This window comes from Panthera uncia, unplaced genomic scaffold (assembly GCF_023721935.1).
Source record: "Panthera uncia isolate 11264 unplaced genomic scaffold, Puncia_PCG_1.0 HiC_scaffold_2239, whole genome shotgun sequence".
NCBI lineage: Eukaryota > Metazoa > Chordata > Mammalia > Carnivora > Felidae > Panthera > Panthera uncia.
This window is the reverse complement of record NW_026058953.1, coordinates 1-12,997: the sequence shown is the minus strand read 5'-3', so window position 1 is coordinate 12,997 and position 12,997 is coordinate 1. Positions and strand designations below refer to the sequence as shown.

Below are 12,997 nucleotides of genomic sequence, written 5' to 3'. Positions count from 1 at the left end.
GCAGGGGAGAGGCAGTGTGGTGAGGATGTGGCAGGGGAGAGGCAGCGTGGTGAGGATGTGGCAGGGGAGAGGCAGCATGGTGAGGATGTGGCAGGGGAGAGGCAGCACGGTGAGGGTGCTGTAGGGGGGAGGCAACGCGGTGAGGGTGCTGTAGGGGGGAGGCAGCACAGTGAGGGTACGGCGGTGAGGGTGCTGTAGGGGAGAGGCAGCGCGGTGAGGGTGCTGTAGGAGAGAGGCAGTGTGGTGAGGGTACGGCAGGGGAGAGGCAGCATGGTGAGGATGCGGCAGGGGAGAGGCAGTGCGGTGAGGGTGCTGTAGCGGGGAGGCAACGCGGTGAGGGTGCTGTAGGGGAGAGGCAGCGTGGTGAGGGTGGTGTAGGGGAGAAGCAGTGCGGCGAGATGTGGCAGGGGAGAGGCAAAGCGGTGAGGGTGCTGTAGGGGAGAGGCAGCGTGGTGAGGGTGCTGTAGGGGAGAGGCAACGCGGTGAGGGTGCTGTAGGGGAGAGGCAGCGCGGTGAGGGTGCTGTAGCGGGGAGGCAGCGCGGTGAGGGTGCTGTAGCGGGGAGGCAACGCGGTGAGGGTGCTGTAGGGGAGAGGCAGTGTGGTGAGGGTGCTGTAGCGGGGAGGCAACGCGGTGAGGGTGCTGCAGGGGAGAGGCAGCGCGGTGAGGGTACGGCAGGGGAGAGGCAGCATGGTGAGGACGCGGCAGGGGAGAGGCAGTGCGGTGAGGGTGCCGTAGGGGAGAGGCAGGCGAAAGGGAACGTTGCTCTAACTGGAGGGCACCTGTCCGCAGAAGGTCAGGAGACCAAAGACGGAAACCAGCTGATGAGTCAGGCTAATTGGGATGAAGCCGCGAGGAGTATGGTGGCGATTTGGGTTTGGAGCCTGGGGGGGTCGGGGCCTGGGCCCTTCTTTCCTCCCTGGCTCCTGGCCCTGGCAGCGCGAGATGGCCTTTTGGAGCGGGCGTGTGCCAGAGCCCGAGCCTGGGAAGATAAGAGAACCGTTCTGGTAGATGAGCAGATCCCACCGGGCCGGCTTAATGGAAAATGTCTGTTTCCGTTTTGCTCTGCAGTCTCCGTGCGTGCGTCTTGTCCCTCTTGGCAGCTGGAGCGGAGAGGACAGTGGTGGCCCTGGAGGCTCAGGCTCTTGTGAGGCCGAGACGTCCATTCCTTTCTCCTTCAGAGGCGCAAGCAGTTTGCGCCTCTAAGACCCAGGAGGGCCCGCCCTGGCCCAGCCCGAGGTTCCGTGGCGCCTGGAACGTCGCCCTCTCTGGGTCTGATGGCCCAGCCCTGCCCGGGTCACCACTGGCTGATTGCTGCTCTCTAGGAGCTGACTCTATGGCCTTCGTTTGATCTGCTCCTGTGGAAAAGTGTGGCAGTTCCTCAGAAGGTCACTTGGAATTACTCCGCAGTCTAGCAGTTTCTTTCTTTCTTTCTTTTTTTTTAAACATTTGTTTATTATTAAGAGACAGAGACAGAGCACGAGAGGGAGAGGGTCAGAGAGAGGGAGACACAGAATCTGAAACAGGCTCCAGGCTCTGAGCTGTCAGCACAGAGCCCGACGCGGGGCTTGAACTCGCGGACCGCGAGATCATGACCTGAGCTGAAGTCGGACGCTCAACCGACTGAGCCACCCAGGTGCCCCTCTTTTTTTTTTTCAATTTTATTCTTTAAGTTTCTTCTTAAGTAAGCTCTACACCCAACATGGGGCTTGAACTCATGACCCCGAGATCGAGTCGCATGGCTCCCCCGACTGAGCCGGCCCGGCGCCCCTGTGATCCGGCAGTTTCATTCCTCGGTGAAAAGAGCCGAGAGCAGGACTCCCACATGCACGCCCGTGTCCGTGGCAACGCTCTTCTCCACGGCCGGAAGGCGCCCGCAGCCCAGGTGTCCACAAGTGGACAGCAGCACGGCATGTCCATGCCACACGTGTCATTGAGCCTTAAAAAGGAAGGAAACTCTGACACGTGTGCAGCGTGGATGGCCTTGGAAGGCGTTACGCTAAGAGGAACAAGCCAGCCACAGCGGGGGACGTGCCGTGTGATCCCAGCCACGTGAAATGCCCACAGTGTGCAGAGCCCAGGGGACAGGAGAGTGGAGGGTCCCTGGGGCTGGAGTGCAGCGAGCGGGCAAGGGGAGGTATTGTTTACCAGGTACAGACTCTGTTTGGGATGATGAAAAGTTCCAGAAATAGAGAGTGGTGACAGTTGTACAACACTGAACACACTTAATGCTACCGAGTGCACACGGCGGTTAAAGTGGCAGATGTTAGGGGGCCGCCTGGGTGGCTCAGTCGGTTAAGCATATCCGACTCTTGACCTTGGCTCAGGTGATGATCTCACGGTTTTTGAGTTTGAGCCCCGCGTCAGCGCAAAGCGTGCTTGGGATTCTGGGTCTCCCTCTCTGGCCCTCTCCCATTCACACTGTCTTTCTGTCTTTCTTTTTCAAAACTAAATGTTAAAAAAAAATAACAATAGGGGCGCCTGGGTGGCTCAGTCGGTTAAGCGGCCGACTTCGGCTCAGGTCATGATCTCGCGGTCCGTGAGTTGGAGCCCCGCGTCGGGCTCTGGGCTGACAGCTCAGAGCCCCATGGAGCCTGTTTCAGATTCTGTGTCTCCCTCTCTCTGACCCTCCCCCGTTCATGCTCTGTCTCTCTCTGTCTCAAAAATAAATAAACGTTAAAATAAAAATTAAAAATATAATATGTTTGTACAGTTTTATAAACGTAATCATCTGAGATTCGGACAAAACCTGTTCTTTCGCACATTGTTGCACTTGAACCTAATTGCCTAAGATGTTAAAGTTTAACTGGGCCTCCAGACGTCACGAAAACTGTGCCCGGTAGTGAGGTGGTTCCCCACGTGCCCTGCCAGGGAGGGGACGTGTCTCTGTGGTTATGAGGCCAGGGGATGGTCAGGGGTCTCTGAGGCAATGGGAGTTTGGAACAGAGAGAACGGGTCAAGATGTTTAGGTGTTTGGGGCTTAATGCTTTGTTTATTTGCTTTTTTTTTTTTTTTTTTTTGGTTGAGTTTGATGTCTTGGCAGGTCGGAGAGAATGAGAGTCCTCAAACTCTGCCAAGAACTTTCGTTTATGTACGTTTCCATGGCTAGACGGCTCGTGCGGTCTTTAGCGCGTCGTTGTGATATGTGCGTGTGCTATTTTCCACAGGCTTGGGGGCCGCAAATAAATGGCACAGCCGAGACTCACACTTGTAGTTCTGATTTGGTGCCGTGTGCGCCCGTCTGCGTCGTGTGGGGTGTCGAGGGGCCTGGTCAGGGCGGATCTCGGGCCCGGGCCAGCAGGGGACAACTCGGCACGGTGTCTCTGCGGGGACGCGCGAGCTGAATGGTTCCGGCCCTTGGTTCCACCGTGACCCAGCTGGTACTTGACCTCTCCGGGCCTGCCTTCCCTCCCCCTCGAAACTGAGATGACAGGGCCTGCCGGGAAGTGTTACTGGAAGGACGAGTGAAGCGTCGTGAGTTGACTGCCACCTAAGAGGACTGTCCTGCCCTCTGCCACCTCTTCCCCTGTCCCCCTGCCCGCCAGACAGACTCCCCTTACGGGTTTTGTAACATACTGATACAGGTGCAGGGACTGGGCGGTAAGGTGAGGCCCCACATGGAGGAGAGACGAACGTAGGACCAGCAGATTCGTTGAGGGGGTGTTTGAACCACACTTGACGCCCTTTGTGTTTTCCTGCCTTGTTACGTGACGCTTGTCACTCTTACTGGATTGTGACTTCCTTGAGGACGGGGACTTCTTCCGTGGCACAGCACACACACAAAATCTTTGAGGCACACCGGGGGACTGGTCTGGGGAACAGGGGACAGGACTCTACCTGCTCCAGGCCCTGCCCCGTGCCCGTGGGCAGAGCGGATGAGCATCGTCTTCCCGTCACCCAGCCTGGGGCGGCCGTCGGGACATCCATCGATACGTGCCCTGTGGATTGCATAGAGTAGATTCTCAGTCGCTGTGAGGTCCTTGTACCTATGAGCCGGGGGAGGGACTTGTGGGCCGAGAGATTCCAGCAGAGCGTTTGAGTTCTTGCAGCGTCTTGCACATGGACGCGTCTGAGACCTGCCCCACCCCCTTTATGCGCAGACGCCCGAAGCAGGCCCTGGGAACAAATGGCAGCTTTTAAGGTTCTTGGCTTGAGAATTCACTTGTTATTTATTCTTAATTTTTAAAAATGCTTTAGCGTTATTATTTTTTATTTTACAGAGAGGGAGAGAGTGTGTGCAAGTGGGGGGGGGGCGGGGAGAGACTCTCAAGGAGGCTCCACACCCGTCACGCATCCCATGACCCTGGGATCGTGACCTGACCCTAAATCAAGAATCACTCAACTGACTGAGCCACCCAGGCGTCCCGGGATTTACTTACTTACTTGCCTACCTGTGTATTTATTTGTAATTATTCTTAATGCTTTTATTCACTTTGGAGAGAAAGAGAGAGACAGAGTGCGAGTGGGGAGGGGCAGAGAGAGAGGGAGACACAGAATCCGAAGCAGGCTCCGGGCTCCCAGCTGTCAGCCCAGAGCCCCCCTGGGCGCTTCACCTCCTGAACCGCCAGATCATGACCCGAGCCGAGGTCGGTCTCTCCATCGCCTGAGCCCGCAGGCGCCCCCTAGGGGAATAACTTTTAAAAATCATAGGCTTGCACCTTTTTCATCGTTGGCGATGTTCAGGATCTGGTACTGAGCTACAAGGTCAGGTAGCTTCCAGTGTGAGAGCTTGTGTTAGGGACAGCCCCGGTGAGTCAGAGGGTGACACAAATGGCCTCCTGTGTTGCCCCCAGCGCTCACCGTCCCCATTTGCTCACCTTCCTCTTGGACGCGGGCAACTCTGTCTGGCAGACGGTAGATCATACTTGCAGAGGGAATGGATTTCTCCAATGGCTTTGACCTTTAATGCTGCACAGAGAGTAGTTAACACCCCACTTAACTCCCGCCGGAGTTGCCCGGCCGTGTGGTTATGTTGTCTGCGTGAGCGGTTTCAGAAGGGCAGCTGAGACTGGGGGAGATGGTGGGCCACATCCATCCGTCTTCCAGCAGACAGATTTATTAGGAGAAAAATGGGTGTAGCCTTTTCTTTCCACCAGGTCTAAAGGGGAGGAAATGCTTTTACTTTAAAGGAATAGAAATTGATGCCAAGGAGCCTGGGCCGCAGGACCCGGGGCAGAACGAGCGCCCTGGGGAAGTCACCACACACCCCTTCACTCTGAGGCGGTTCGAGAGCAGGGAGGGAGCTCTCGGGCGCTTCCCCTGCAACCGCACAGACCCCTGGGCCGCCCTTGTCCGGACCTCGCTGGATGCGGGTGTTTCCTCCACCGCCCTCACGCGGGAAGGCCTTATTCCGTTTCTTTTTTTCTTAGTCAGATTCCGAGGAAGATGAGCCCTCCAAGAAGAAAACTGTCCTTCAGGTAAGCTTTGTGACCCGGCAGAAGCCATTTCTCTTCCCGCATTGCCTCCCGAAAGAGAGTCACGACGCCCGGGACGTGTTTCCACATCACACGTAGGGCAGACGCAAGCATTTGAGGACCAGCTCCCTCCGTGTGGTTTGGTTGTTCTCGGAGCCGCCGGCCCTCGTGCCGTGTGCCCTCCCCTCGCCGTTGCTCGGTGCTGGCCTGGTGGGGTCACCCCTGCTGGGGGCAGCCAGTGGCAGGGAGGCGGAAACCAGTGGGTGCATACATTTCCGCTGAAAGGATGGTTTAGGAAGGGTGAACCGAGCGGGCAGAACGATGTTAGGAACGTGTGTGTTGTGCAGTTATCCTCCCGCCTCATCTTTAACCTGGAAAGTAAATACTTCAGTCGTGCCAGGCACAGCTCTCGGTGCTTTACCAGCCTTTAGTCGATTTCGCTCTCAAGGTAGCGCCGCGGTCGTGGCCTTGTCATCACCCCCGTATTCCACTGGTGGAAACCACGGGCTGAAGGAGCTTGCCCGCGGGCGGCAATGGATGGGGCAGGGCGGGGGTCAGACTCTGGGTCTGACCTTCGAGTCCCAGCCCTTCCCTGCTGCGCTTGGCTCCTGCTCCAGACCTGAGACCGGAAGTCCTCAGCCACACGATGCCGGGAGCTGATCTCTCGGCCGTTTGCCCTGTTTTCCCCTGTCCCGGTGCCTTTATTCCGGCCCCCGGGAGTTTCTTCCCGCTCTACTCGCCGCTCAGGGACTCACGTGCTCTCTGATCTTGTGGGTTGTATGTCTCAGGAAAAACAAAGCAAAAGCCGTCCTGCCTTTGTCAGAGTATGTCGTGACTCAGGCGTGTGACGCCAGAGCTGCCCCTTCCCCTGACTCTGCTAAGATGTCACCTCCACTGCTGGGAGCTCTCCGGGCGCAGTCATGTGGAGGGGAGAGTGACGTCCTGGCCCTGTGTGGGGGGGTGACGGAAGAGGAGTCGCGGCCAAAACTGGGAGCTGAGGCTGCTGGAGGCCGGTTCTCCGTTACCAGGGTGGCTTCCTGGAGGGGGCGGGTAAGGGCAGCCTGAGTCACAGGGGCACTGGCTCAGAGGGCCTCTGGAGCACAGAGCAGCCTCCCAGCTGGCGGAGGGGCTGGCGGGACACTGGCTCAGCTGTCGGGCGGGGTGGGGACCCAGTGCTGCACAGGGGTGTGGCTGTGACCCCAGATTCCATCTGAGAAGTCGGACGCTTCAAGGTAGCCTGAGCATGCGAACCACATGGCACCTGGGCCCGCTCCCTACGTGCGTGAGTCTCTGCGGTCCGCCTGGCTGGAATGTTCCAGAGGTGTGGACACACAGCAGGGGGAGGAGCCCACTGGCCAGATGAACTGTTCTGCCTGCCTGACTCACCAGCCTTTCTTCACTTGCTCTGGGCGTTGCTTGGCCGAGGGGCTGAAGTATACTGGTCCTCCAGGACAGGGGCATGGTGGCCTTGTTCCATTCTCCTTTTTTAGACTGACACCTCCCTCGGCCCTCCAGTTAGGCCAGGCTAGCCCCGTGGCATACAGAAAGCAGAATCGGAGAGATTTTTCCGTGCAGTAGGAACTTGGGATGGGCTGAGTCATTTAGCTTACAGATTGAGAAGTTAAATGCTCAACTCTGGCGTAAACTGAATATGCCACACGTATAGGGCTTTCCTTGGGCAGAGGAGAGGACTTTGGGCAACAGGAGTGAAGGTCTTTTGGACAGAGCCTTGTTCTTGACTTTGAGTAGCAATCCCAGGGAAGCAGGGAGTTCCTATGTTAAGAAGAACCTTCAAGCCCTGGAGAGAGGTGGAGCGATCAGCTGGAGAGAGCCCTGGGCTTTCTGGGAAGAAGGGATGATGTGGGATTAAAAGCATCGTAGTCACCAAAAGCCACAGACTCAGGGAAGGCTCTGGGGCACAGGGCAGCGGAGCCAGGTTGGTGTGGAGCCGAGGAGAACAGGGGTGATGTCTTCCCTGGGAGAAGCAGCCAGCAGAGGGGCCTGAGGTAGGAGGCAGATGGGATCCCCCAGCGAGGCAGCGGGCAGAGTTGAGAAGGAAGCAGGGGCCGATGAGATTTTAGGCCGGAGCGCCTATCTGTGCCTCTTGTTCTTGGTGTTGATAACGTGTATCACCAGATCTCACTTGGCACGTTTTTCCCTCCTTCCCCGAACCTGTGCTCACCAGGGATCCGGCGAGGGCGCTGGCCTGTCTGCCTTGCTTCCCCAGCCTAAAAACCTGCCTGTGAAAGAGACTGGCAGGCTGCCCCTGCCCCACGCCTCCTCCCGGAAGCCCGCGGATGGCTCCTCTGACACTAAGCCCTCCAGACAGGCTTCTAAGACCAAGCCCTCTTCCCTCGCCTCTGTCGTGGGCACCACAACCACCACTCCGTCACCCTCTGCCATCAAGGCTGCCGCCAAGAGTGCTGCCCTACAGGTGACGAAGCAGATCACGCAGGAGGAGGACGACAGTGATGAGGAAGTAGCCCCCGAGAACTTTTTCTCCCTCCCTGACAAGGCTGAGCCGCCTGGAGTTGAGCCATACCCTTACCCCCTCCCTGCCGTCCCTGAAGAGCTGCCTCCGGGCACGGAACCTGAGCCGGCCTTCCAGGACGACGCAGCCAATGCCCCCCTCGAATTCAAGATGGCAGCGGGCTCAAGTGGGGCCCCTTGGATGCCTAAGCCCGGGGATGACTACGGCTACAACCAGTTTTCCACATATGGCGATGCCAATGCCGCTGGTGCTTATTATCAGGTGGGTAGGTGGTCTGGAGGGCGGGCCAGGGCGCGTTGGAGCGTGGAGGTCACGGAGAGCTCTGAGCCGGTCCTACGGCCTCTGTGGTTTCGCTTTGGCTGAATTAATGTCTTCCGGCGCCTTGATTTTCCTGTATATCTCCGGCCTCAAAGCATACCACCTTTGTTCTGAAAAAGGGCCCGTCTCGAAGTCTGACAGGGAGAAGTACATAACTGATACGTTTGTTCTGGAAACCAGCCCCGTAGGAGCTGGCGAGAGGTGTAGGGAGAAGGCGGGAGATCCAAGACCCCCTGGTGTGGATGGTGAGGCTGAGTGAACTGGAGGGGTGCACTGAGAGCAGGAAGGAAGGAGAGGAGGGGTTGGGGATCTGGAGAGTTGAACACAGAAGGGAAGAGGGGGGAAGGCAGGAGCCACAGGAAGGTGAAAGGATGGGAGCCCCTGTCCCAGGGAGCCAGGGGACCGTAATTTGTGCTGTGACAGACAGTGGGGTCTGAGGGGGGGTTGGGCCTGGAATCCCAAGCCGTGTGAGTCTGGGCAGATTCCTCAGCTGTACGAGGGGTGGGTAACAGCAGTGGCCTCGTAGCGATGCTGAGACAAGCCCATCGGCGTGGCACGGTGCCCGGGCCAGAGCAAATGCCCAGGAAAGAGTTGGGATAACTTTTTATCCCATTGCCATTTGGAAGAGCTGCTTAGCTTTGTTGTGAGTGGCGTCAGAGGATATGGGAGGCCAGGTGAGTGGGTTTAGGAAAGACTTTCCCGGCGTCACAGTCCTGGGTGGAGAGGGCTCCAGGGGCTCAGGGACTCGCCAGTGTTCTGACCTGTGTAGCCAAACAAAACAAAACACAACAACAACCAAAGCCATTTAAAGGAACAACAACCAGGCATTCTGTATTTATTTATAAACTGCACCGAGGGAGTCCGTGCACGTGAAAACATGTAACGTGCACTCGGGACCCTGCAGTCACACGTATCTTACTGTGAATGCTTTTGTAGAAAATCGTGCTCTGATCACCCTGGATTCTTACATGTTTTATTCGGTCAGTGTTAAACCTTACTTTCCATTTAGTTCACTATAAAATGAATGTTCTTAAAGGGGCATTTTTTGGAGTTTGGCAAAAGTGGAAGAATTGGGAGAAAGCATGGGCCGGGAGGAAGCCGCTTCTCAGCCCGAGGGCCACCTGGCTGGCCTCCTGGGGGGGCTCGTCCTGCCTGCACCCCTCTTCCTCCGGGACCGCAGCAGCATCTGACAGCTCAGCTCCAGGGCGGTCATCAGATTCCTGAGCCGAGTGCCCGGGAACACACACCTTGGCTTGTTCCCGGCTTTGTAAATTCCGTACCAGTCTGAAAGCCATTTATCGTATCTTAGGTTTTTACTGAAGTATAGTTGAGGGGCGCCTGGATGGCTCAGAGGCCGGTTGAGTGTCTCTTGATTTCTGCTCAGGGCATCATCTCACGGATGTGAGATGGAGCCCTTCGTCGGGCTCTGTGCTGCGTGTGCAGCCTGCTTAAGACCTTCTCTCCCTCTCCCTTTGCCTCTCCCGCACTCCCTAAAAAAAAAAGAAAAGAAGAAAAGAACTATGGTTGACGCGATGGATGTTATGTTAGTTTCAGGTGTGTGGCGATTTATTTCATAGCAGAGATCTGCACCCTCCCTCCCCGTTGCAGGCAGCGTCCTTGGGTCCGCAGGCCCAAAATGAAGACAAGGAGCGGGAACGGTGTGCCCTCACACCTCTCCCCTGCTCACAGCCGAGCGTGTCTCCATCTCGTGGGCAAGAGGTGTGGCGCTGAGGGCGCTGTGGCGTGAGGGTTGGGACTCACCCTGGGGAGCAAGCGAGGGAGAGGGGAGCAACCGAAGCAGGAGAGAATATGCCTGTTTCTTGTCCCCCTTCCCTGGGCTACAGCCACCTGGACGGTGCCGATCGGAGAAGCTGCAGAGGGTGTTCTGAGTTACGGATGGGTCCTCGGGACGCACGCCTTTACCTGGGCCGCTCGAGGGGCCCGTGGTGCGGGTGCCTCGGCCGCCACTTGGTGAGGGTTTGCTCTGCTCCAGACCTTGTCCCCTGTCCGCCGTGTCCCTCAGTTGGTGTGTTTTTTCCCCTCTCTCGATTGCAGGATTATTACAGTGGTGGCTACTATCCTGCACAGGACCCGGCCCTGGTCCCCCCCCAGGAAATTGCCCCAGACGCCTCCTTCATCGATGACGAAGCGGTAAGTGAATAAAGCACGGGTGACCATCTTTGACCCATGGGCGCCAGGTTTCAAATCCAAAAGTAAAGAAACCTTTTGGGGAGGGGGGCCTGGATAGCTCAGCCGTTTGATCATCTGACTCTTGGTCTCAGCTCAGGTCTTTAACGTTTATTAATTTTTGAGAGACAGGAAGAGACGGAGTGTGAGCAGGGGAGGGGCAGAGAGAGAGGGAGACACAGAATCCGAAGCAGCTCCAGGCTCTGGGCTGTCGGCACAGAGCCGGACGCGGGGCTCGGACTCAACAGACCGTGAGATCACGACGTGAACCAAAGCCAGACTCCCAACTGACTGAGCCACCCGGGCACCCCTGTGGTGGAATTTTGCTCAGGTCTCGATCTCAGGGTCGAGAGTTCAGGCCCTGCATTGGGCTCTGCACCAGGTGTGGGTTTTTTTGTTTGGTTTTGTTTTTTTTTTTAACTATATTCAGTTAGGATTCGCTGTGGCAGGAACTCCAAAGTGCAGTGGCTTACATCAGAGAAGTTCACTGTTTTCTTCCTCAAAGAAGGCCGGAGGCAGCCCCGCATGGTTGTTGGGGATCCGGGCGCCTTGTGATGATTCCTCTGCTGTCCCTACGTCGTGGCCTCTGTGCCTCTGGTCGGTGGTGGTGGCCGAGGCTGCCGCTCTCTCGCCTGCACTGCGGCCGCTGTTCTGCGGCAGGTGGAGAGACCGGGGAAGAGTATCTTCTTCTCCTTTGGGGAGACCTCCCCAGGATCTCCCCGGAGTTCCTACCAGCGCTTCCATTTCTGTCTCGTCGACTAGAGTCTGGTCGCGTGACCACGTGTGGCTTCAGGGGGAGCCCAGGGGTGGGATGGTCCGTTATCCAGCTGGGTGGTAATATGCCAGAATGTTGGGCTCCTTCACGTTAAAGGCGAAGGGGACGATGGATTTGGGGAGAGGACAGCAGCCACAGCAAATGAGTCCTGTGTTCACACGCCTGGATCCCCTGCCGCTGGGCTCCCTCACCTCGGCACAAGGAGAGAGAAAACCCCGGGTCCCGTCAGGCTGTGTTCCGGACGGGAAATCTTGTTCTGTCCGTAGGGAGGTCTCAGCCTGTCGGGAGGGGGCTGGGGAAGTAGGGGTGTGCTCCTTTCGCATTCAGGCTCTTTGGAAAAATAACCGCCTCTCGCCTCTTCCCAGAAAGGTGTCCACCCCTCCGCATGCTTCTTCCTGCCGTCACTGTGTCCCCTGCAGGTGTATCCTTGACACGGTCCATAGTTGGGCCCTTTTTGTCCTCAGCCTGGGAGGCAGCAGAGAGCTCATCCGGGGGCGAGAGTTCCCTTCCTGCAGGTAGAGTCCCTCGGAGGAGACCTCACCAGTGACGCTGAGAGCTGGGCCTGGCCTGCACTCAGGTCTCTGGGTGTTTCAGTTAGAGTCCCCTCACCCACACGAGTCCGGGCGACGTTGGTGTGACCCGCCCTTTTGGTGAGGAGGGCAAGAGAGAGCGGCGGTCTCCTAGAAATCTTGCCAGGCTCCCTCTCTCCCAGCTCCGCTTCTGAGGTCCACTCTGGTGTGGAGTCCGCTGACTTTGTGATGCCAAACCAATGAGAAGGAACACACGTGTCAAAACCAATTTTTAGAGGAAGAATCCTAGATTTTTTTTTTTTTTTTACCCTGAATCCTTTTTTTTTTTTTTTTTTAGGTTTTTTTATTTTCGAGAGTGAGAGCGAGAGAGAGAGAGAGAGAGAGAGAGAGAGAAAGGTGAGCGCAAGCAGGGGAGGGACAGAGGGAGAGGGAGACACAGAATCCAAAGCAGGCTCTAGGCTCCGAGCCGTCAGCACAGAGCCCGGCGTGGGGCTCAAACTCACGAACTTGTGAGATCATGACCTGAGCTGAAGTCGGACGCTTGACCGACCGAGCCACCCAGGCGCCCCTACTCTGAATTCTTAATCTGAAAATTGTATGCAGTCCTTTTCGGTACATTGAACTTCCGCATAGTTTGAGCACATGTTCCCAGCAGTGATCCCCCGCCCCTGTACTCGCTCATGTTTGGGGGTACCGCCTTGGCCTCCTTTTCCCTGAGGGCAGGAGAACGTCTGAGCAGCAGCCTTTCATTGGGCATCGGACGAGTTTGGTAGGTGGGGGGTGAAAGGGGGTATCGCACAGGGGGGAGTTAAGGACACTTAATTGTGTTCTCCTAAGTGGGTCGGGAAGCATCATTGCACAGTGTGACAGCCGCCGTGGGTATCGCGGGGGGCGGGGGGATGGTCGTAAGATGATTCCATAAATTCTGGGTTTCTAGTGAGTCCCCGATCTCTCACCCAGATCCCCCACTGCTGCTCTCTGTCTCCTTTTCCAGTTTAAGCGGCTACAGGGCAAGAGGAACCGAGGGAGGGAGGAAGTCAACTTTGTGGAGATCAAAGGTGACGACCAGCTCAGTGGGGCTCAGCAGTGGATGACCAAGTCGTTGACAGAAGAGAAAACCATGAAGTCATTCAGCAAAGTAAGCGGGAAGGGTCTGTTGCATGGCTAACTTGGGGGTGGGGGGTGCCCAGAGCAGAATCTGGGCCTGCTCCTGTCCCGACCCCACACCCGATGGTTCCCCCCCAGCACCTTTCACAGATGCCTGCCACCCGCGGGACTGGAGC

General features: G+C 57.1%; 1 protein-coding gene across 1 annotated transcript; it reads left to right on the top strand.

Moving 5' to 3' along the window:
* Positions 1-689: 689 nt before the first annotated feature.
* Positions 690-12,951, top strand: LOC125917692 (proline-rich protein PRCC-like). Its single transcript, XM_049623819.1, has 6 exons — positions 690-722; positions 3,545-3,604; positions 5,369-5,416; positions 7,599-8,165; positions 10,278-10,373; positions 12,709-12,951. The coding sequence occupies exons 1-6, from the start codon at positions 690-692 to the stop codon at positions 12,880-12,882; spliced, it is 978 nt and encodes a 325-aa protein (XP_049479776.1). The 3' UTR covers positions 12,883-12,951.
* Positions 12,952-12,997: the final 46 nt, after the last annotated feature.